The sequence below is a fragment of the Phodopus roborovskii genome, unplaced genomic scaffold (assembly GCF_943737965.1).
Source record: "Phodopus roborovskii unplaced genomic scaffold, PHOROB, whole genome shotgun sequence".
NCBI lineage: Eukaryota > Metazoa > Chordata > Mammalia > Rodentia > Cricetidae > Phodopus > Phodopus roborovskii.
Window position 1 is genome coordinate 23,513,031 of NW_026125281.1, and position 24,734 is coordinate 23,537,764.

The 24,734-nt window shown below is 47.3% G+C and overlaps 2 protein-coding genes across 2 annotated transcripts in view; both read left to right on the forward strand.

Annotated features, from left to right (window-relative positions):
• Ints8 (integrator complex subunit 8) overlaps positions 1–24,734 on the forward strand; it is a 439,588-nt gene that overhangs the window by 162,944 nt on the left and 251,910 nt on the right. The window lies entirely within an intron of this gene.
• On the forward strand, positions 1,384–24,118 carry Ndufaf6 (NADH:ubiquinone oxidoreductase complex assembly factor 6). Its single transcript, XM_051198277.1, has 9 exons — positions 1,384–1,616; positions 3,602–3,701; positions 5,129–5,251; positions 9,266–9,322; positions 13,886–13,988; positions 15,332–15,465; positions 17,203–17,304; positions 22,510–22,566; positions 23,973–24,118. The coding sequence occupies exons 1-9, from the start codon at positions 1,420–1,422 to the stop codon at positions 24,099–24,101; spliced, it is 1,002 nt and encodes a 333-aa protein (XP_051054234.1). The 5' UTR covers positions 1,384–1,419; the 3' UTR covers positions 24,102–24,118.

Here is a 24,734-nt window from a genome sequence, read left to right on the forward strand (position 1 = left end):
GATTAGACAAGTCAGGTAACATTGGACAGGCAGTTTGTGAAACCAAACAAAAACCTATGCATAAAAGGGAACATACCAAAATATGGACAGTAATTGCTTACATGACAGGTATTAGTATGACATATTTTTATGCATTTACCTGTGCTTTGTCTTTTGGGGGCTGGGGGTATGGCAAGGAGAGAGTTGAGACAGGTTTAGGTAGCCCATGCTGGTCTCTAACTCAGCATAGAGGTGAGAATGGCCTTGAACTCCTGATCCCCTACTTCTATAGCTCAAGTGCTCTGATTACAAATGAGAACCACTGCAGTTTCCATAGTGAGGAAGTCTGTTTTGTTGGGCAAGGGTTGAGAGCACTGGCTGTCTCTGTAGAGGACACATTCTGTTGGCTGCACCCAACATCAGGACACAAAAAATGCTGGCGTACTGAACTCGGAACTATGAGAAAATAAACCAGAGGTGGAATAACATTTAGAAGAGTAAGACATAACTCTTTACAGTGTAGTTATTAATCAGCCAGAGAACAATGAAAACTGGGTTATATTTGGGGAAATGTGGCATTATGTCTTGTGCACAGCACAGATCAGTTCTAGCCACCACCACAGAGTGATCACCAAAGCAGTCATAGTGGGCAACCAATTCGTCTTAAGGCCCAGGTAATAAATACTTCTTCTGTGTCCACTAACATTTCTTTTGCACAGGCAATGAGCTTCCTGTTTTGATTATACTCTAAATGAAAGTACTCAGAGATCAAAGTCACTTTTGATATCAGATAATTTGACTAAGATCATATTTATACAATTATCTCCTTCTGTCTTGCTTCAGCCTCACTGTGTAGCATAGGCTGGCTTCGAACACTCAACTCTCTCATCTGAGCCTCTTTAGTGTTTGCATTACAAATGTGTACTCCCAGGCTTTGAGCTTGCCTTCATATAAGCAGAGACAAGTCGGCTTCTGCAATGGTCAAAGGAAACAAAGTAATGACCCCGCCCTCTTGGGCTGTTTGAGAGACCACCAACAGCAAGTGACTACGGCTGGTGATTTGGTGTTTGATAACGGCGGCAGAACCTGTTGGCGTCTGCCAAGCATCTTTGTGTTTCTCTCTTGGAGCTGCAGGGATACCCAGTGGTACCCACTCAGGGCAACACGGGGAGGCCTCTGGGAACGTGAGGGTGAGCAGTGGGCATTCAGTACGGCAGGCTTCGGCAGAGCCAAGACGGAAGGAGGACGGCGGGGCGTCTCGGGGAAGGCGGGGAGAGGATGGCGCTGGAGAGACAGCCCTACAGCCAGCGCGTGGCCCCACAGCGACACCTGGCTCTGGTCCGTCCCATCTTGGCCGGGATGCAAGCGGGGACCTGCCGGGGGCGTGGCGCTGCCGGGGGCGTGGCCTCGGGGTCGGAGGGCACGCGCGACGCGGGTGTCATGGCGACCTCCATGCTCGGTTCTGTCGGCGGCCCGAGGCCTTTGGGTTTGGCGGGGCTGTTCCGCCGCCGGCCGCCTCGGGATGCGTGGGAGCGTGTGCGGCGGCCCCCGGGGCCCTCGGCAGTCCTGCGCAGCGTGGCGGCGGCCAGCGGGCCCGGCGGCCCGGGTTCCCACCACTACTGCCTGCAGCTGCTGCGGTGAGCATCCCCGAGAGCCCGGGGCCTGCGGGGCCGGCAGTGCTGAGCCCCGAGCTGGGGCTGCGTCCTCCGGGTCCTGCGTTCTGCCGGGCTCCGCGCGGGTGTCTGTTCACGTGGCCGTGGAACCCTGGCAGGACTTCGTCCTCTGCCTAACACGTCACCTTGCAATTTTGCGTGCTGAGCACTTTCTATTCAGGGACAGCGAGTGACTTTACCGCCGCTAAATGACTCTGGGTTCCGTGTGCACTGCACTACTAAAGCCTCTTTCACTAAAGCCTGTTTCACTAAAGCCTGTTTCACTAAAGCCTGTTTCACGGAGGCTACGGATTTAGCCCCGTTTGTGAAGTGCTTGCCTAGCATGCACGAGGGTTCGTTAGATCAACGGCGCCTCACAAACCTGGCACACACGCCTGTGACTGACCTTAGGAGACTGGATCGAGGTGGGGGGGGGAGCGAAGGGACGGGTGGTGGTGTTCAAGGTCATCTTTGGCCGCACGTCACCCTCATGAAACCCTACTAAAAATTGTTTACAAAAACGTAATCCAACTAACTTAATGGCCTTTACAAATTGCAACTCCCATCAAGGGTTGTAAGAAGTAGCATTTAGGACCTGGAGAGATGGGGTCAGCAGTTAAGAGCGCAGGCTGATCTGGAGGATGTGGGTTCGATTCCCAGCACCCACATGGCAGCTCACAACTGCCTGTAACTCCAGTTCCAGGAGGGCCAATCCCCTCTGGCGTTCTTAGGCACTAGGTAGGCACGAGGTGCATTGACATGTGTAAGCATATACATAAAAAATATAATTAAAAAAATAAAGTTTAACAATTAGATCAGTGTGTGGCACAGAGTTAGGTTATTATCTTCACTTCATGTCAGATGAAGGAAACAAGGAATTTGCCCGAGATTTACTAGTACAGTCTCATGACTTATGTTCTATTGATGTGGTACCAGGAAAGATAGCTTGGAGTTCTTTCATAGACGATTTACCCTTCCTTGCTAAAAGTGGTATCTGGTACAGTTTTTGTTTTGAGACAGGGTTTTTTGTTTTTAAGTTTTTCGGACAGGGTTTCTCTGTTTAACAGTCTTGGCTGTCCTGGAACTCACTCTGTAGACCAGGCTGGTCTTGAACTCACTTCTGCCTCCAGAGTCTGGGATTAAGGGAGTGTGATACCACCATTGGGCTGAGACAGGGTCTTTATGTAGACCAGGTTGACCCGGAAGTCACAGAGATCTGCCTGTCTCCTCCTCCCAAGTGCCAGGACTAAAGGTCTATGCACCAGGTGTTTGTTTGTTTGTTCATTTTTTTAAAAGATGTGTTTATTTTATTTTATGTTTATGTGTTTTGACTGAATGTATTTATGTATGCGCACCTTGTGCATGCCTGGTGCCATAGGTCAGAAGAGGACATCAGACCCCCTGGAACAGTTGTGATGCTGGGAATCAAACCAGGGTCCTCTGGAAGAGCAACCTGTGCTCTTAACTGCTGAGCCATCTCTCCATCCCCAGCACCTGATTTTAAAAATGCCTGGTGTCAAGGACCTCTAAGCTAGTGATTCTCAATCTTCCTAACGCTGTGACCCTTTAATACCCAGGTCGTGGTGACCCTCAACCATAAAATTATTTTTATTGCTATTTCATAACTGTAATTTTGCTACTGTTATATATCATAATGTAAATTTCTGTATTTTCCATTGGTCTTAGGCAACCCCTTTAAAAGCATCATTCAACGCAAAGGGGTAGTGAGTGACCCACAGGTTGAGAAACCCTGGCTAAGTTGTAAATAAAAATAAAACATAGATTTCCTTTTTAACATGTTGGGGATGAGAAGCAGCCACATTTTAAAAAAGTAATTGTAGAGAAACTTATATAATTTAAGAACAAGGCCTACTGTGGACCAAAGCTTGTTTCCATTGTTTTTTGTCAGTATTTTGTGTGCAACTTAGTGAAGGCTAACTACTTTCCTTTCTGTGCTCTGTGTGTTGTAGGAAGCGGGACTATGAAAGTTACTTGTGTTCCCTGCTGTTTCCTGCAGGATGTCGAAGCTCTGTGTCTGCACTGAGGGCCTTCAATGTGGAACTGGCTCAGGCTGGTATTAAAATAATGTGACAAGATGCTTGTAGGACATGCTTAGTACTGAACAATCGAGACAGAGTAATTCATGTTAGATGTACTTAAAGTCGCTGCTAGTGTTTATGTTTTCTACTGCTTAGGCTTAATTCACTACCGAAAAATAAAACTAGCTGATGAATTGAATGTTTCTGGAAATGATTCTGGATTTTTAAGTTTTCCTGAGGATATTACAAATTTGCAGTTAGCATTTTCTGTTAATCGAATAAACTAATGAGAATCGTACTGCTTTCTCTTAACAGTTACATACTTTGTGTGTGCATAGAAAACTGGAAAAGGTTGAAATTTAATATGAAGTGAAGATTGATAGTATTTTGGCAGACCTCCATGGTAGAACACAGAAAGTCTAGGAGACCCCTGCTGGTTTCTGTCTCGGGATTACAAGGGAAGACTAGAGCCTTTTTCCTCAAGTGGACAGAACATGGGCAGATGCAAACATGTGAAGTTGTGTGAAAGGTTCCTGGTCTTCTCAGGACAGCAAGTGGAGAGGTCAGATATTGGAAATAAGGACTAGGGAGTGTGGGGTCTTGAAGAAAGTGGTACATGTACGCATACCACAACACACTCAGCCATATGAGTGAGCTTAATTCATGTGTAGATCAGGCTATTGCCACTGCTAGTGCTGAGCATGTGCATCTCCTGGCAGCTCACCTTCCGCTGGAGCCTTGGCTACTGTCCTCTGTCCCAGTCAGTCTGTCCCTCTCCTCAGCTACACTTCCCTGGAAAGTTTCGAAGCTACCAACCAGCAGCTCCCCAGGGACACGGAGGCATCTGCACCATCCAGTTACTCTGTTTTCATTTTGTTCTGAGATAAGGACTCACTATGCATCCCTGGCTTTCTTGGAACTCGCTGTGTAGACCAGGCTGCCCTCCAACTACAAAGAACCTTCTTCCATTGCCTTCCAAGTGCCGGGGATAAAGGTGTATGCCATGCCAAGCTCCACGCAATCACTCTTACATAAAGGGGTATGAGAGTAGGAAAATCTTCCTTGGTTTATCATTTTAAAGGAAGGTTTTTTGAAAATGTTACATGTATGAGCCTTTTTGCCAGCATGTATGTATGTACACTGCATATGTGCCTGGTGCCCATGGAGGCCAGAAGTGGATGTGGTTCCCCTGGAACTGGAGTTACAGATGGTTGTGAGCCACCACATGGGTGCTGGGAAACAACGCCTTTGTCAGAGCAGCAAGCGCCCTCAACTGCTGAGCCATCTCTCCAGGCTGTTGACTCATCATTAGTTTTGAGGGGGAAATGTGTGGCTGGCTGTCCTCATATAATTGATGTTGGGTATTTGAAGTTAGTCACCAAAAGAAATCAAGTTGCAGATTTGGGATCCACAGTACCAGAGCAGCTCAGAACTGAGTTTCTAAGCTCTTGTTTCCAGGTGAAGGACTCAGTCTCTGAGAAAACAATCGGACTGATGCGAATGCAGTTCTGGAGAAAAGCTGTGGAAGATATATACTGTGACCACCCCCCACACCAGCCCGTGGCCATTGAGCTCTGGAAGGTAAGACACGTGTATGTATGTATGTATGTACACACACACACACATATATATATATGTACTGTGACCGCCCCCCACACCAGCCCGTGGCCATTGAGCTCTGGAAGGTAAAACAAAAACATACATATATATATATATATATATATTGACATGCATGTGTGTGTATTATTTTCAATATATAAGAGCTGTGTTTGAGCCTACTTGTTGGTGGATGTAGTTCCGTTGGTGGTGATGGTAGTGGGATCTGTCCTGAGCAGTCTTGGGCTCCTTTAGTGTTCTGAGCTGCGTGTCAGTTACTTGCCTTGCTGCAGCAAAATTTCCTTAAGAGAGGCTTATTTGAGCTGCAGTTCCAAGGGCACAGTCCATCGTGGGGGAAAGTACAGCTCAGGAATGGGAGAGTCAGTCACATTGCATCCAGTCGGGAAGCAGAGAACAGTAAATACTTGTGCTCAGCTTGCTACCCACATGAAGTAGTGTGAGGGTCAGGGTACACGCTGTGGGACTCAGCGCTGTGCGGGGTGGGGATTGAACGCGGTTGCCAGGCTGGGTGGCCAGTACCTTTGCCTGCTGAGTGTCCTCATTGGCCCTTCTTTTCATTGAGTCTGCCGCCCTAGCCCAGGAACCGTATTGCTCACATTTACTGTGGGTCTTTCCACTTCAGTTAACCTGATGTAGATAACTGCTCACTTACTGTGTGAGTGTGCAGACTAGAGATTGACTTTGGGTACCTTCCTCTATTGCTCTCCACCTTAGTTCATTGAATCTAGAACTGACCATTCAGGCAGACTGGCTGGTCAGTGAATTCCCAGGATCTTCCTGCATCTATATCCCCGCCCCCCTCCCCCAGCTACTCCCTGGTTGGGGTTATACACGTGTGTCACCATGCCTGGCCCTCCATACTCAGGCCGTTCCCCTATCATAGGAAGTATTTTACCCATTCATCTACCTCCAAGCTCTGTATTTCTTGGGTTGTGTGTATGTACATGTGTATGGCCAGGAAACAATCTCGAGCAGCATTCTGTGGACATCAGCCGCCTTTGTTGTTTGTTGGCTTTTGAGACAGCATGTCTTATTACACCTGGAGCTGACTAAGCAAGCTCATCTGAGTGGCCAGAGGGCTACAGGGATGGAAGCTGGGACTACAAGCTGGGACTACACCATCCCCAGCTTTGCCCGTGGGTAGTGGGAGGGTACTCCAGGCTTTATGCTTGGGTGTGAGCACTCTACTTATTGATCGAGCTATCTCAGCAGACCCTATGTTCCTTTTAAAATGGAATTAAATGTACCTTAATTACATTCGATTTATTGTTTTCTATGTGTGGTGGGGGTGGAGTGGGAGAGGGATAGGGAGAGAGGGAGAGGCCAGGTATTGGGATGTGGCAGAGCACACATGGTGGTCCAAGGACAAGGACAAGTCAGTTCTCATCCACTGCCAGATTCCATGCAGTGAATTCAGGTACTGAGGCTTGCTCAGCAGGAGTGTTTACCTCCTGAGGCATCTTGTTGGAAAACAGGAATTTTACCTGTGTATTATAAGCTAATGTTTTCCACACAACTTTGCAGGATGGAAACTGCAAGTGTGATGCGATGGTAGGAATGTTTCTGCTCTCTTTGCTAAGCAGCTTTTTTTTTTTTTTTTTTTTTTTTTTTTTTTTCTGCCAGTTCTGATCCAGACCGAGCAAAGGAAAGTGTTAATCTTGTGTGCAACGACACTTTCTTAGCATATTTTGTGAAAGAGAAGCAGGGGAAGCCGGGCCGTGGTGGCGCACACCTTTAATCCTAGCACTTGGGAGGCAGAGGCAGGTGGATATCTGTGAGTTCGAGGCCAGCCTGATCTACAGAACAAGTTCTTGGACAGCCAGGGCTACACAGAGAAACCCTGTCTCAAAAAACAAACAAGCAGCAGGCAAAAGCTTCCCAACCAAGCCCTGCAATCTGAGTTCAGTCCTTGCGACCTCAGTTGACGCCTCCTTCAGATTGGGCTGTGGGTTTTCCGTAGGCACTGTCTTGATTTAGGAGGGCCAGCCCGCTGTCTGTGTTCAGTACCATCCCTAGGCTGCTGGTCCTGGGCTGTATAAGAAATGCACATGAGCAGAAGCCAGTGAACAAGCCAAGGGCACACCTCTGTGGTTTCTGCTTCAGGTTCTGGCTGGTGGAGCTGCCTTGACTGTCTTAGTGATGGGCTGTGAGCTGAAGTGTAAGCCAACTAAATCTTTTCCTCCCTGTGTTTCTTCAGAATATTTTATTGTCACAGCAACAGAAAGCAAACTTAGGGCAAGCCCTGAGCTGTATCCCCAGCCCTGTTTAATCATGTACAAGTGTTCCTCTTCCTCTCTTGTGTTCTCCAGCTTTATTCTCTGTCTCCCTTTCCCTCCTTCTTAATATGTACACGCACGCACGCACACACCACTAAAATACTTAGTGTATTACATTATGAAAATGATGAACACACTCAAATGAGTTAGGAAGAATTATTTGTGTGAATATACATATACACATATACACAAACACACACAGTGAGTATTTTGGGATTTCCTGATAATGGGGTTATTTTCCTGCTATACTAGTGCTAACTCTAACCCTAACCCTGGGAGGCCCAGGCAGTGGTGCTGGAAGCCACAGCCTAGGCTTCATGAGAAGACCCATCTCAAAAGAAATCATGCAACCCCTCCCTACCCCAAAAAGATTAGAGACAAGTCTCTCCTATAGCTAGAGCGGCTTGAAAATTCAGTAAATCGACTCCTACCATCCACCATCTCTGACTGGCCTAGAACTTGTAGCAATCCTTCTGCCTCAGCATCTCCAGTGCTGAAATTACGGGTGCGCCTCATCATTGCCCAAGTGACATAGACTTTTTCTTTTTTTTTTTTTTTTTTTGGTGGTACTGAAGACTGAAGTTAGGACTTCTCACATACTAGGCACAAACTGTACCATAGAGTTCCAGCCTGCCTCCACCCCACCATGTACCTCCCCCCACCAGGCCCCCTCTTAGGCAACCCCACTTGACATCACCCCACCCCCAAGACAGGGTTTATCTGTGAAGCCCTAGCCATCCTGGAATTCACTCTGTAGACCAGACTGGCCTCAAAGCCAGAGATCCGCCTGCCACAGCCTCCTGAGCTCAGGGATTAAAGGCGTGCACCACCACCACCATCCAGCCATTTTCTTAAGGAGTAGTCAGTCTTCAACGTGTTTTTTTTCCTCTCTGGACGTTCATTTTGGGTTTGTCTTAACATTTTCTCATTAGGTGTAGGGTATGAATTCTTGGTGGAGGGCTTCAATAGGAAATGTATGCTTCTCACGGTGTCACTACTGAGAGAACCTTGTCCACCGTGTCACTGCCATTTATTTATTTGTCTGTTTGTTTATTTATTTGGGCCTTACTCTATAGCTCAGACTCAGACTTACAATGATCCTCCTTCCTGGGCTACCAAATACTGGGGTTACAAATGTGTGGAACCATGCCCTGTTGTTCTCGCGTTTTAGTTGCTCTTCACTTAGGGGAAGTGGTTATTTTTGCTAATGAGACTCTGTGCTGGGAAAGACTGAATGTAGTATGTGAGCACTGAAGTCAGGTATGGCAGCTGGCAGCTCACCACTGGGTTCTTGATTTTATTTAAAAGTGTAATCGGGCATGGGGGGGTGTAGAGGAGGGAAGGGAAGGGAGAAATGTTGTCAAAATAAAACAAAAAATGAAGGCACCTAACTTGAAAACGAAGAAAAGAAAAAGGAAGAGCGTAGAATCATTAGATGTGTTCCAGGACAGCGGGATAAAAGGCTGTGGGAAACATGCAAAGTCACTCTATTTACATACAAAGTCACTCTACTTGGAAATGGCCTGATGTGACTCCCTAGGTCATTGCTTTTCTCCTGATGTCTTGTCAGCATGGCTGCCTATCTGATGAGCGGTAACAAGTGTTCTCTTACCTAACTTGCATTGTATGGTGTATTTTGTTAATATCTAGAGAAGTCATTTCTAGTACCTTCTAAACAGTAACAACGCTCTTGTTTTTTTAGGCTGTCAAGAGACATAATCTAACTAAAAGATGGCTTTTGAGAATCATTGATGAAAGGGTAAGTTGGAATTGCCTAAGTCTTAAGTGTTTTCCCTTCTTGATCCTTAGGTTAATTATTCATGGAGGAAAAATTTTTGTATGCGTGTTAATCTTTCAGCGGAAGGAAACTAGAGAACAAAGGTATTTTATCTGTAGTCCGTCCTGATATGCCGTACCTGTCACCTCACTCCCTACTGCCAGTCAGGTAGAGGCTGGCACCTAGGCTCGTGTGTGCGTGTGTGTGTGTGTGTGTGTGTGTGTGTGCGCGCGTGCGCGTGCATTCGTGTGTTCCAAGGCCTGTAATTACAGGCATTACAGACAAAGGGGAATAGGTCTCCACACCCAGATATCTGATCTTGTTTCATGTATATTCTGTCTTCATTGACTCCACTGGATATTTTAAAAAAGTAAACTAGGGGTTGACTAGGAGTTGTATCATTTGATCAGTAAACACATAGGTATCTTAGAAGGAAAGACTTCCTGGCCTGGGGATGTGTCTCAGTGGTAAAACTTTGCAACGCTACGTTTAATCCATAGCACTACAAAAAGTAGGTCAGTGGATAAGAAAGCAAATAGGAGAAAGCCTTCTGAAGAACATCACTGACTACACGTGACCACCGTACCTTAGAAATGACTCATTTATTGCCGCCACCAACTGCTCAAGTGACCTCTGGTAAGGCTGGCCACACGTCTGCCCTGCTCTTAGATGGTGTCTAAGGAGTAAAGACAATGAGGTCCCAGGGGCGGAGATCACCACTGTTAACTGCTCAGTGCTAAATTCTGACCCAACCCAGCTGCTTCGGCTCTGGGCCCCGCCATCAGTTTTGTAGCCCTTTTAATGTGTTTTGGGTCAGTGTCCTCCTCAGCCCAATATTTAATCACACACCGTTATCAGAACAATGCACATCTACTTTATTTACTTACACTTTAATTTTTTTTCAGACAGGGTCTCAGATAGCCCAGGCTGTCCTTGAACTCACTGGTGCAGGATGACCTTCAACTTCTCATCCTCTTGCTTATAATGATTACAGGTCTGTGCCACTGTGCCTAGTTTCCTTTTCTTTATTTTTTATTAATTTTCACATTCCAATCGCAGTTCCCCCTCCCTCCTCTCCTCCCCTACCTCTACACCTTCCCCGCCCCCATCTGCTCCTGGGAATGGGTAAGGCCTCCCCTAGGAAGTCCTCTAAGTCTGTCCCCATCATCTCATTGAGGCAGGACCAAGGCCCCTCGCCACGCCCGCACCCCTGTCTCTCCATACAGAATGGGCTCCGATTGGTCAGTTCTGCTCCTAGTGTTCATGCTGTGCTGGGTTTATGGATGTTACCCCCTGAACTACATCCCTGGCCCCTAAGTTATTATTACCGTTTTTTAAGATTTTTAAATTTTATGTGTATAGGTGTTTTGCCTGCAAATATAGCACCATGTGTGTGCATTGCCCAAGGAAACCAGAAAAAGTGTTGAATCTTCCGGAATGGGAGTTAGTTGGTTTTAGTCATTGTAGACAGACTTTATGCTGACAATCAACAGAGTCACCCGAAAGAGCAGCAAATGCTCTCAACACCAAGTCATCTCTCCAGCCCTAAAAGGTTTTGAGACTGGGTCTCACTGTGTGTCTCTTCCCTGACTGACCTGGAACTCACTAGAATTCTCACTTGGAGCAGTCTCCTGAGTACTGGGCTACAAGAGTATGCCATCATACTCATTCCCACATTTAGTGGCTGAAGGGAGACTGGGTAAAGTAAAGGACTCAGGTTACCTTTTTTTTTTTTTAAGGCCAGGCTCCATGTGGTCACCCTGTTCTAGAGCTTCTGATAGGTCACCTAGCTGCTCCTGTGGGGTGCAGGGTTACCGGTGTGTCCCATCATGTCCAGCTTGCTGGAAGCTGCACTTGTGATGCAGGCCTCATCTAAGTTTCACCTCCTTCATCGTCATCCTCTCCTCCTCCATCGTCATCCTCTCCTCCTCGTTCAGTTAATAAGCTGTTTATATGAAAGCGTAGCTGTAACATTGTAGTCATCAAACTGTGGTATTGGCAGAGGACGGACATACAGATGAGTGGTATAAAGTAGAGTACAGGGCCAGGCAAGATGGCTCAGCAAGTAAAAGTGCTGGCTGCAGAAGCCTCATGTCATGAGTTTGACCCCTTGGTCCCAAAAGTGACAAGAGAGAGCTGGCTTCCCAGAGTTGTCCTCTGACCACCACATGTCCATATGCAACCATTATACCTGCTGTCATATATTCAGACACACAGTTATATCAGTCAGTCAATTATGAGTATATTTATGGTCAGTTGAGTGGCAAGAGTATCTGGACAATTCAGGGGAAAGGTATTGTTTCAGTAGATAGTGCAGGGACCGCAGGGTATACAGCTGCAAAAGGACTCTAGCTAGGTGTCGTGGTGCAGCTCTGTATCCCAGCACTGGGCATGTGGGGTGAAGGTTCAAGGTCATTCTTAGGTACAGTAATATTAAAGCTAAATAAATAAATAGACTGAGTCAGGACCCCTTCCTCACAGTGTATCTGAAAGTCAGCAATTTAGTTTGATGGCCTATTAAAGATCCAAAAACAAAACAAAACTTTGGAAAAAACATTGATGTAAACTGTAAATCTTTGTGATTTAAAGTTAGGTGATGTTTCTAAAAGATGATACCAAAGGCATAGATAGGAAAAAAGAAAAGAGTAGATTAAAATTCATCAAGATTAAATGCTTCAAACAGTTGAAAACCTAGGGAGAATGGGAAATACGTTGTCAGTCACTTATCTGGTAAATGCTTAATATCTACCATACGTCAGGACTCTTTTAACTCAGCAATAAAATAGACAGAGACTGTGAGCAACCAATAAGAACTGAAGAAGGGAACCCCAGTGCCTGCAGGGTTGTCCCTTCCAGCTACTCTTGAGCCTTATTTTGAGAGGTGATTTGTTAGCACTGATATGTAAGACTTTGATTGGGGTAGGGAATTATTCTTGTCTTTTGAGACAGGGTCTCAGGTAGCCCTGGCTGGCTTGGCATTTATTCAGAATTTTAAAAAGATTATATAGAATGAAAACTATATTTAAAGTTATTTTATATGTATAACTACTTTGCATGAATGTTTCATACAGCATGTGTAGGTGTGTCTGAGGTGGTCAGGGAACATTGGATCCCTGGCATGCTAAGAACAAAGCCTGGGTCTCTGCAAGAGCAGTAAGGACTCTTAGCCACGAAGTACCACTCCAGTTCCATGCCTAGCTATGTTTTAATCTTTATTGTGCACTACACAAATCTGTTAAGTGAAGATGGAGGTCTCTGTTTTGCCTAGCCTTGCCACCCTTCAGTCCCAAATAAACACACACAGGCATATATTAATTATAAACTGTTTGACCAATGGCTTAGGCTTCTTACTGGCTACCTCTATCTTACTTATTAACCCATAACTATTAATTTATATTTCTACATGGCCTCATCTTACCAGAGAATGCCTGGCTTCCTATCTTCCCAGTCGCGACATGGCATCTCGCTGGTGGTTCTCTCTGCCTTCCTCTTCCCAGAATTCTCCTCGTCTGGTAGACCCACCTGTACTTCCTGCCTGGCTACTGGCCAATCAGCATTCATTCATCAACCAATAGGAGAAGCATATGCACAGCATGCAGGACACCCCTCATCGGTTCCTCTTTTCTGTCTAAATAAAAAGGAAGGTTTTAACTTTAACATAGTAAAAGATTATATAGAACAAAACAGTTATCAGTCAAGAATTATAATTACAATATTTAGCCCATTAACATTTGTCAAAATGTAAATAAAATATTCTGTCAATCTATTTTTGTGAGCCTAAAGTTTTATGTGTAACTTACCTTTTATCATAACTAAGGAAAACCATAGCCATACTCTCTGTCTTCAACTCCATCGAAGACTCCAGAAGGATAATATACAAACTCTAGAATTGAGAGAAACATCTCACTGCCTGGACAGTCACCCAAAGTTCCTCTGTAACATTGGGGCATCCTTCTTCAGCCTACAGGCCCAGAATGTCTGGCAGACTTTCTGAATGGCCGTCCTGTTCCTTGGCAAGTTCAGCAGTCACTTTTCTTTGTGACCTGTGTGTTCAGTGTGGATAGTGTGCATGCTGTCAGGCTGTCCAGGCGAGAGCAGTTTCTTGTCCAAATGGGCATTCCTTTCATGTTGAAGGCAAACTCCACAACAAGTTTCTTGGATGCCCATCTTCCTCTCTGATGTAATTGGTGTTGCCAGGAACGGTTGCGTCTCACTGTCATGAAAAACCCTAGTTAACCATTTTAAACGCCATATTCTGTAGGTCTTTGAATGGTTTAAATTGTAAAAGAAAGCTAACTAACGACTTCTCACCTCTGAGTTCTTCTGGTTTGACTGGAAAAGAGTGACAAATGTAGATTATATGAATTCTGACATCTTTTTTTCATTTGTTTTTAGTCTCTTAGTTAAAGGTAAACTTAAAAGATCTCAGCAAGGACATTCTGATTTATTTCAGGCAAAAAAAAAAAAAAAAAAAAAAAAAAAATTAGCACTTTTCATTCTAGAGTAATAATTCAGCACCTTCATTTGTGTTTTCTTTGACTTCAGGAAAAGAATCTTGATGACAGAGCATATCGCAATATCCAGGAGCTTGAGAATTATGCTGAGAACACACAGAGCTCTCTTCTTTACTTGACACTGGAGGTGCTGGGTAAGATGCTTTCCCCTTTATGCCTCAGACTGCATTTCTAAGTTTGTTTGTATTGTCCATGAAGTAACAGTTTTTCCCCTTTGAGACAGCTTCACTGTACACACTAGGCTGGTCTCAAACTAGCGTGAATCCTCCTGCCTCAGCTTCCCTAAGGGCTTTGATTACAAGAATGTGCTATCATGCCTAGCCACAACTTTTATTTATTTTTGATGTAATCCTGGCTAACCTGGAACTCAGTATGTAAACCAAGCAATCCTTTAACTCACGGAAATCCTCCTGCCTCTGCCTCCTGAGTGCTGGGATTAAAGGTGTGCTCTACCAGCCGACTTTTGTTTTTAATAGGAAGTAAGGGAACACCTCTGTTATCTGTCTGTGTGTGGTCTTGCTTGTACTGATAAAGCTTGTCTGCAGATCAGAGGATGGCGCTCACCACTAGCTAACCATAGAGGTCAGGGATCTGTTCAGACAGGAAGTGAGGTCTGTTCAGACAGACAGGAAGTGGGATGGCTGGGCGGAGAGAGGATGTAAATGGGAGGAAACAGGAACTCGCTCTCTTTTCTGCTGGGAAACTAATGAGGTAAAGGTGGCTGTGGCTCGAGCCGCCTTCTCCCTGATCTCTCAGCATTTCCTCTATATCTGACTCCGGGTTTTTATTATCTAGGCCAGCTTGGACTCCATTTACACGTGTGCATTCATCTTCTTCGGAGTGCAGACTCCTAAGTGCTCAGACTCTCACAGGAGCAGGAGGGGCTGAACTTCAGTTCTTCCCTGTCAAGAATTCTGCCCCATGGCGGGGAGGGATAGAGCAAAACTATACTTACACAGTTTCATGAGATTTTTCTTTCTCCTCTCCTTTAAGAACATTTGAAATGGCACTTTTCATCTGAGCTTGTTCCAAGTTGTTGGCATCTTATTATAAGGAGGAGATTATTGGGGCCAAGGACAGTAGTATCTTATTTGAAGAGAGTGATCTGTCTTTATGTCAGAACCCAGAGTACAGTTCCTGTTGAATGTCCCAGGCTGGTCCTTCTGCACCCTAAAAGTAAGGTTGTTATGAAATTGCTTTGAGGAAAGAAAGAAAACACTCAAGTTTTCCACAAAATTTGGTTAAATTCTGTGTGTGTGCTAAAGTTGGAGAGTTAACGAGTGCACATTTGGATACCTACTAGCAGGAAGATGGTTGGCTCATCCCTGGCACCCACTTTCCCTCATAAATCCTATTTTCCAGATGTTGAACAGGATAAATACTTTTTCTGGGTTCAGATGATGTCTCATGCCATTTCTCTTGGTTTACTATGCTTCAAGGGCAATAGAGCAACCCCTTTTGGTGTCTGTCATTCTAGGCGTGAAGGATCTTCATGCAGACCATGCCGCGAGCCACATTGGAAAGGCACAAGGCATTGTCACGTGCTTGAGAGCGACACCCTATCATGGCAGCCGGAGGAAAGTGTTCCTGCCCATGGATGTCTGTGTGCAGGTGAGGCGGTGACCTGCTGATGGCTCCCTGAGGGCGGCAGGAGCGAGCGGAGTCGCTCTTCGTTTCTTTTGTTTCTTCCCTTGCTGTTTGAGATGTGGCACACCACTTCCTGCTTTTGCCCTGCTTACTGAGATACTCAGCTAGGAAAGACGGCCTGGATAGCCTGCACCTCCTTGCCAGTGACTAAGTCCCTTCACGTAGTTATAGTAACCTCACCTGGGTCTGTTTGTCATTTATTTTATCAGTAAGAATAGCATTTGTTGATTTTGTTTTGGGGACAAGTTCTCTCATTGTTGAAACTTTTCTGGCCTTGCAGGGTACTGCTGCCGCCCTTCAGCCCCAAATAAACCCACAGACACTACATTAATTATAAAACTGTTGTTCAGTGGCTTGGGCTTCTTATTGGCTAGCACTGTCTTAATTATTAACCCATTTCTATCAACCTATAGATTTCCATGTGGTCCTGGCTTACTGGAGAATGCCCAGAGGGTCCTCTCTTCCCAGGCTCTACATGACGACTCAGTCTTTCTACGTTTCCCAGAATTCTCCTTGTCTCCTAGACCTGCCTATCCTCCTGCCTCATTGGCTGAGCAGTGTTTTATTCTTTAACCAATAAGAGAAACATTTACAGACGGACACCCCCCATCACTCTGGTAGTTCAGGCTGAACTTGAAGTCTTGAATCTTTAAGTGGCTGAGGATGGCATTGAATTTGTAACCCTCCTGTCTCCACTTCTCCAGTACTGGGATTACAGGTGTTGGCCACCTCACCCGCTGGAGCATGTCTTTTAAAAATGTTTATCAGAGGCTGGAGAGATGGCGCAGTGTCTGAAAATGTGACTGGTTTTGAATGAGGTTCTTTACCGTCTGCCCTTTTAAACTTTTAAAAACCTATATTTTGTATGTGTATGAATATGTGAATGTGTATATATGCCCATTAGTGCCTGTGAAGGCCAGAGAGACTCTTAGACCCTCTGGAGCAGGAAGTTCTGAGCCAACAGGTGTGGGAGCTGAGCCGGGAGCCCCCAGGTCCTCGCCAAGAGCAAAAGTGCCCTTAACCACTGAGCCATCCCTCCAGCCCTTCTTTTAATCCTTTTGTATTTTGTTATGTTCTCTCTCTCCATACACCACACACACTGTAATGGTTGGGGTTTGCTAGAGAAACAGAACTAGTAGAATGATTATGTATTCTAACGGGTCTATAACACTGGCTTGCGTCATGGACTGCCTGCCCACAGGAGAGGCTGAGAGCGTGGTCAGTCCCCGTGGCTAGATGCCACAGCAATCCCAGCCTGGCACTGAAGGTCTGGGGGTTTCTGGAGAGCTGTAGCTCTTTAGTGTACATTTGAAGGCCAGAGGAGCTGTCCTCCAGCGTCAGTGAAGGATGACTGCAGCATGGCAGATGCACTCACCACAAGGAGCAAGGGTAGCAGGCAAAAACAGCACTGCTTTTCATTCAGACATTCTATGTCTGCCCATCTGGAAGGATATCTTCCCCTTAGTTAACCTTCGGGGAATACGGTCACAGACCCACCTACACGCATGTCTCACACACATGTCTCTTAGTTGAGTATATAGCCGATCAAATTGATAAGGGAGATTGACCATTACTTAAACACACACAGTTTTAAAATTAGCCATGGTCCTATATCTACATGTGTTTGTCTCTGCCTGTTTTCTTAAGCAATATTGATTTTAAGTGTGCTTGTAGATTCCTGAAATTATATTTTCTTCACAGCATGGTGTTTCACAGGAGGACTTTCTACAGAGGAAACAAGATAGAAATGTGAGAGATGTAATATATGACATTGCCAGCCAGGCACACTTGCACCTAAAGCATGTGAGTAGTTCCTTTACCCAGTTGTTTAGGGAGTTGTCACTATTAGACGGGGCTGTTTCCATGGCATGCTATCTGTCATGGTCTGAATAGGCTTTATACCAGGCTTCCTTTTGGGCCATCAGCCAGCTCCTACACACGAAGAGTTACTAGCTGTGAACACTCAGCCTTAACTTAGGCTCGGTTCTTGCTAGCTCTTATGACAGCCTGTTTCTCTTCATGTGTGTTTTGCCTCGGGGCTTGCTGGATGGCTTCCTTCCTTCCTTCCTTCCTTCTTTCCTTCCTTCCTTCCTTCCTTCCTTCCTTCCTTCCTTCCTTCCTTCCTTCCTGTGTGTCCTGCGTTTCCTGCTTCTCCTGCCTGACTGGCAGCTGCCTGGCATCTGGCTCTGGGTATGCCCTTCTCTTTCTCCTTCATTCTCTCTCTTTCCTCTCTCTTAGCCTAGATTTCTCCTCCTACTTACCCCTTCTGCCTGCCAGCCCCAACTATCCCTCTCTGCCTAGCTATTGACTGTTCAGCTTTTTATTAAACCAATCAGATACCTCAGGCAGGCAAGGTGAAGCAGATGCAATACATCTTTATACAGTTAAAGTAATATTCCAAAGCATAAACAAATACTATGCATCTTTACATAGTTAAATTTTCCACAGCCAAGTATGGCCCCATGGAGTCAGGTGTTTGAATGCTTGGCCCATAGGGACGGGCACTATTAGGAGGTGTGGCCTTGTTGGAGGAAGTATGTCACTGTGGAGGCCGGCTTTCAGGTCTTACAAGCTGAGATCACAGTGTCCTGTTTGCCTGTATAGGAGTTGCTGTGGCCATGGTGTCTCATCACAGAATAGAACCCTCACTAAGACACTGGATTTGTATACACATGATAGCATTTCTGTAGCACACTCTTGATTCTGACCTTGGCAGTCTCATTCCACTGTTCATTGGATTCCCAGGGTTTATCTCAGGGACTCTTGGAAACTTCCTACTCTAGAAAAGCCCCTTCCTGCCCTCAGCTGGTGAACACACCCTTTTGTGAGTGAGGAGCCTGAGCTTTCTCACCTGGGTTCCCTGCTCACCCACAGACTGTGTCTGCCTTCGGGGCCCACGCTGCTGCCCCTGCTGGACCCATGCACAGTCTGTCTCCCTGCTGGACCCATGCACAGTCTGTCTCCCTGCTGGACCCATGCACAGTCTGTCTCCCTGCTGGACCCATGCACAGTCTGTCTCCCTGCTGGACCCATGCACAGTCTGTCTCCCTGCTGGACCCATGCACAGTCTGTCTCCCCTGCTGGACCCATGCACAGTCTGCCTCCCCTGCTGGACCCATGCACAGTCTGTCTCCCTGCTGGACCCATGCACAGTCTGTCTCCCTGCTGGACCCATGCACAGTCTGTCTCCCCTGCTGGACCCATGCACAGTCTGTCTCCCTGCTGGACCCATGCACAGTCTGCCTCCCCTGCTGGACCCATGCACAGTCTGTCTCCCCTGCTGGACCCATGCACAGTCTGTCTCCCTGCTGGACCCATGCACAGTCTGTCTCCCTGCTGGACCCATGCACAGTCTGTCTCCCTGCTGGACCCATGCACAGTCTGTCTCCCCTGCTGGACCCATGCACAGTCTGTCTCCCTGCTGGACCCATGCACAGTCTGCCTCCCCTGCTGGACCCATGCACAGTCTGTCTCCCTGCTGGACCCATGCACAGTCTGTCTCCCCTGCTGGACCCATGCACAGTCTGTCTCCCTGCTGGACCCATGCACAGTCTGTCTCCCTGCTGGACCCATGCACAGTCTGTCTCCCCTGCTGGACCCATGCACAGTCTGTCTCCCTGCTGGACCCATGCACAGTCTGCCTCCCCTGCTGGACCCATGCACAGTCTGTCTCCCTGCTGGACCCATGCACAGTCTGTCTCCCCTGCTGGACCCATGCACAGTCTGTCTCCCTGCTGGACCCATGCACAGTCTGTCTCCCTGCTGGACCCATGCACAGTCTGCCTCCCCTGCTGGACCCATGCACAGTCTGCCTCCCCTGCTGGACCCATGCACAGTCTGTCTCCCTGCTGGACCCATGCACAGTCTGTCTCCCTGCTGGACCCATGCACAGTCTGTCTCCCTGCTGGACCCATGCACAGTCTGCCTCCCCTGCTGGACCCATGCACAGTCTGTCTCCCTGCTGGACCCATGCACAGTCTGCCTCCCCTGCTGGACCCATGCACAGTCTGTCTCCCTGCTGGACCCATGCACAGTCTGCCTCCCCTGCTGGACCCATGCACAGTCTGTCTCCCTGCTGGACCCATGCACAGTCTGCCTCCCCTGCTGGACCCATGCACAGTCTGTCTCCCTGCTGGACCCCATCCACAGCTGCATCTCGGTTGCCCCTTTTATGTCCGGGCTTGTTGCTGCTGCCTGCTGGATTTACAGCTGGCTCGGACTTCCTGGGTCTTGTCCTGTTGAGTGAGTGCTCTGCTTCCCTGTTACCATGGAGGTTCCGGAACGCTCCTTATCCCAGCTTGTCCCTCATGCTCAATTAATGTGTCCTAGCCACTCTAATGAGATGTCTGTGAACAGTCATTTCACTTTCTATTTAATTCCTTTTGGACACTTTTTTTCACCGTGTGTGTGTAATTGTGAAGGTGGACTAAATCTTTCTTGAAATAGGGTTCCATTAGACAGCCCTGGATAGTCTAGAACTCACTGTGTAGAGCAGGCCAGCTGCAAATACACAGAGATCTACCTCTCCCAAATTCCAAGTTCTAGGCCTTTCTACCTGGAAATTGATAGAGTAACTTAAACTGAGAGTTATAATTTCCAAAGTGTTTTATTAGTTTGTTTGTTGTGGCCAGACATAGTGGCACCTGCCTTTAATATCAGAGGCAGGCAGACCTCTGAGTTCTACAGCGGTAGTACCAGGACAGCCAGGGCTACACAGACACACTTGTCCCAAACAACCAAACAAACAATGAAAAATTATTAATTTAAAAAATTGAAAAAAGATTATTTGTTGTGTAGTGTTCGGGATCAACTCAGGGTTCTTCCGCATCTTAGGAAAGCTGCCCGAGAGCTTGAATCCTTGGCTTCTAAGTGATTTCAGTGGCTAGGACTGAAAGCTGCCCACTTACTGGTTACATGCAATCCACTCCTAGAAAATAATTGGAGCGCTGGGTTGAAGAACCATCGAGGTTCTTTGGAGGCTTTTGAGAAATTCAAGAACGTGGAGGATGCTGGTATACACTCAGAAGCAGAAGCCTGGCTGTAATCTAGTCCTGTGATTATTGATTGCATTATAACTTCACCATGCCCCAGCTCCCACATAGATAGGAGGATCGTAGTACTTCCTACCCAAAGTATTATTTAGATAGATGAGCTAACATATAAAGAGTTCATAATAGCACCTGCCATGTAGTAAGTGCAATATAAGTTAGTTTGTCCCCATGGAGTAAAGCTGTGATATTAGTGCTGCAGTAGAAAACAGGCAGAAATGGGTTCTGTTTGTTTCTGCTGCTTTTGGGTTTTTGAGACTGGGTTTTGCTGTGTGTGTGCTTTGAAACATAGGTGTGTGCTACCATGCCTGACTCTAGCAGCGTTTGAGACAAGAAGGATGGGAAACTGGAGACAAATGGCTCAATGGTTAAGAGAGCAGATTTTTCTTGCTACAGGACCTGAGTTCAATCCGCACATTCACATCAGGTGGCCTAGAACCACCACCTGTGACTCCAGCTTGGGGGCAGGGGAGACCCGATGCCTCTAGCCTCCCTGGGCACCTGCTCTCATGAGCAGACAGACACACAAATGTACACATAGTTTTAGTGGGGGGAAGGTTGGGAGATGAGTTAGTGTCTCGTCACATCTGGCCCACACAGCTTGGTCCTGGACCTCACTGGAGCTTCTCAGGAATGAAGAAGTGTCAGCAGAGACAGGAAAACTAGGACCAGCTGGTGTGTGCTCACTCTGAGGACAGTTGTTGCTGGAAACCAGTGTTTAGTATCTGAGCACCAGGAGGAAGGCTTAGCTAGTGTCAGTGAGAGGTTCTGTAGGAGAGTGGTCTCAGGCGATAAACTGATAAGCTTCCACACATGTGTCAGCATCCACAGAGACTAGTGGAAGCCTTTGCCATTGCGTAGGTGTGGGGGTCGGGGCTTGACACGGCTGTGCTTTCCACTGTTCAGTTTACTTGGAGAAGGATACGGTGTTTTTAGAGGGAGATGCATGTGCGTGTGCCCACACCCACAATGAAACTTGGTAACTGACTGTCACAAGGTGGTGAGGAGAGCAAGTCAGAGGCTGCACAGTGAGTTCACACAAAGTCAACCAGTGCCAGTCAGAGATGCCACACAGCGGTGTGCTGATCTTTGTCCTGGCTGTAGGTGGATTTGAGAGGACTGACATTTAGGGAGATGGGCTACTGGAGGATGCAGGATTATGACTTGGGAAGGTCAGAATTGGAGTCACCGTGTGAGAGTCACTTTCTGGGTGCTGTTGCTCAAGCAGAGTGTGCCTCTAGATGAGGATGAGGGACAGAGCCCTGCGGCCACATCCATTCATGGAGTGGAAGGAAGCAGGGCCATCTGTTAGGAAGAAGGCAAAGGGCAGACGGGGGCTTGGGGCTGCATCCGGGAGCGGAGAAGAAAGCTGAGAGAGGCCGAGAGAAAGGTGACCACGGTATAGCAAACTGTGGGTGATCTCGGGGCATAAAACCCTAGTGTGCAGTCAGGAAGTAGAGGCAGGGTGTAAGAGGCAATGCAGACGAAGGCCTGGGGACAAGGCTAGGTCTGGCCAGTGCCCGCTGATGGCACCAGCCCGAGTGGGCCTGGCAGAGTCAGGTTGACTTGAGACTAGGGGTTGAATACTGAGGCATCTGAGTTCAGGAAGAATAGCCATCCCTGATTAAGATGATGTAATTCTGTAACAACATGGACTCACCAGTGTTGAGTGAGCTAGACTAGAGGCAGGAGACCACCAGAGAGGGTTATCTGCAATAGATCTACACAGGGAGCCAAGCTAGGGAAGTGTTAGTGCAGGGCTGAGGGGCAGAGTTAGGGGAGATGTCAGGGAGTTGGATGTCCCCAGCCACCCCTACAAGGAAGAGGGTTTACACACAGCTGCCTTTGAAGCTGAGCTGGCCGCAGGAGGTGGCTGTTTGCTGCTTTTGTCTGAACTGTGCTCACCCTCAGAGGGAGACTTTTCAGACGCATTCCAACCAGATTTTTCCTTTCCTTTAAGGCGAGGTCCTTCCACAGAAGCGTCCCTGCTAAAGCATTTCCTGCTTTTCTTCAGACGGTGAGTGCTTCAGCCGAGAAGGCTGGGTCCTGTGACTGGGGCCAGTTCTCAGGGTTAGTTTTGTCCAGTCCTGGCTCTGGTTCACTGCCTCCTGGGGGCAGTGATTACTCTGAGTGGCCACACCTGTACTTCTGGGTGGTCCTGGGCACAGGCTCTGCAGCCAGGCCACACTGGGTTTGCTCTCCTCTCTGTAGCCATGGGCCTTCATTTCCGTAACCCCTCAGTGTACTCATCAGTAAAATGGGAATGATAGAAGATACCACCTTGTGAGTGTGTCTCCATGGTGACCGGAACACACAGTAGTGCCAGCCCACAGGTCCTTGCTGAGCTGGCTGCATCAGAGTAACCTGGAAGGCTTGTTTAAAAGGTATTTTCCTGAGTCAGATTCCTGGGTGCTGGGCTGTGACATGGCTCAGCTGTAAAGGGGCTTCTTTCCTTTTCTTTTTCTTTTGGTTTTTCAGACAGGGTTTCCCTGTGTAGCCCTGGCTGCCCTGGAATTCACTCTATAGACCAGGCTGGCCTCAGAGAGACCCACCTGCCTCTGCCTCCTGAGTGCTGGGATTAAAGGCCACCACCACCTGGGCTAGAGGTGCTTCTTATATAGGCCTATTGATCTGAATTCCATCCCCAGAAGGCAGAGGTAGAAGAGACTGGTCCACACAGTTCTCAGGTGTGGGGCCAGGGAGGCGTTTGTGGGGTTAGTCTGAGGATCTGGTCTGGAGCTCATGGTAGAAGAAGAGAGCCAGCCCTTCTGAGTCCCACACACATCACACACAACAATAAAAAGTCTGCAATCGGCCTAAGTAGCCCTTGTTTGACACCCACCCTGCTATGGACATTGTCTGAGGACCATGGAGTGCAAAATGAATCAACTTCCGGTGGCTGTGAGGGTGGGCATGTAGGCCAGTGCCTGACCAGCTAAATCAGCACTTCATGGACTGGCTGCAGTCCTGCACGCTTGTAAGTAAGCCAGTGCTTGGGCTGTAGGGTCAGGAGTTCTAGGCTGGCTGGGGTTACATAAAGAGACATTGTCTTGGGGGAAAGAATGTTTTTCTTATTATGTCATGTCACCTCAGGAAACTAAAGTTGCTTTAGTACTTGTACTGTCTCTCTTTCTTTGAAACAGTCTTTCTATGAAGCCCAGGCTGGTACTGCTTCCAGCCTTCTCTTACTCATATCTGATTTTTTTCTTTTTTTTTTTGAGATGGGGGTCTAACTTTTTAGCCCAAGCTGGCCTTGATTTCACCAAGTAGCACAGGCTGACCTCACACTCTTGGCAATCCACCTGGTGCAGTTTTCTGAGTTAGGATTGCAGGTGTGGCCACCGTGTCCAGCTATACTTTTTCTTTAGTTTGTTGGGGAAGCTTGCTCGCTTTATGATCTACTGACAATGCTCTCTTTCCCAGGTTACACTAGAGGACTATTTGAAGAAAATCCAGCGAGTGGATTTTGACATATTCCACCCGTCTTTACAGCAGAAGAATACTCTACTTCCGTTATCTTTGTATATTCAATCATGGAGAAAAAAATACTAAATAATTTCATGTACTGACATTGGATTACTTTTAGTGTATTGGTTTAAAAATGTGTGTTTTGGGTTTTTGTTTAGAAACCATAAATGATAATTGTGTGTGTGTGTGTGTGTGATGCCTGTGGTGTGTCAACCTAGAGCCACCTGATTCTGCTGGAATGGGTGACCAGACAATTTCTTGAGGTCCTCCCTTCTCTGCCTCCAAGCCCTGGGGTTACAGGGCACACAGCTGCCCCAGCTTTTTATGTGGTGCTGGGAAACTGAGCTCGAGCCCCGATGCTTTATCCTTTGAGCTGTCTTCCAAGCACCAGAGCCATGGGAAGGGGATGGTGTGTGTGTGTGTGTGTGTGTGTGTGTGTGTGTGTGTGCGTGCGTGCGCGCGCGCGCGCGCGCGTGCCCCTGCCTGCCTGCTTGCCTGCCTGCCTGCTTGCCTGCCTGTCTTTGCCAATTTATGTGCAAGTACCCACAGAGGCCAGAGGGTGTCAGATCCCCGGGTATGGGAGTCACCTGATGTGGATATGGGGATCTCTGTAAGAGCTCTTAGCATCTGAGCCAGCGCCCCAGCCCCCAGAGCCAACTTTTTACTTAAGGAGAAAAGGAATTACTGCCCAAGTTCAAGTAGCTCACAGAGCAGCAG

What these genes read in the sequence shown, in the direction of transcription:
- Ndufaf6 (XM_051198277.1), top strand. Translation starts at nt 1,420, where the DNA reads ATGGCGACCTCCATGCTCGGTTCTGTCGGCGGCCCGAGGCCTTTGGGT. An exon ending in TGGCCATTGAGCTCTGGAAG is followed by an intron (nt 5,252 to 9,265) that starts GTAAGACACGTG and finishes TTGTTTTTTTAG; the next exon opens with GCTGTCAAGAGACATAATCT. An exon ending in TTCCTGCTTTTCTTCAGACG is followed by an intron (nt 22,567 to 23,972) that starts GTGAGTGCTTCA and finishes TCTCTTTCCCAG; the next exon opens with GTTACACTAGAGGACTATTT.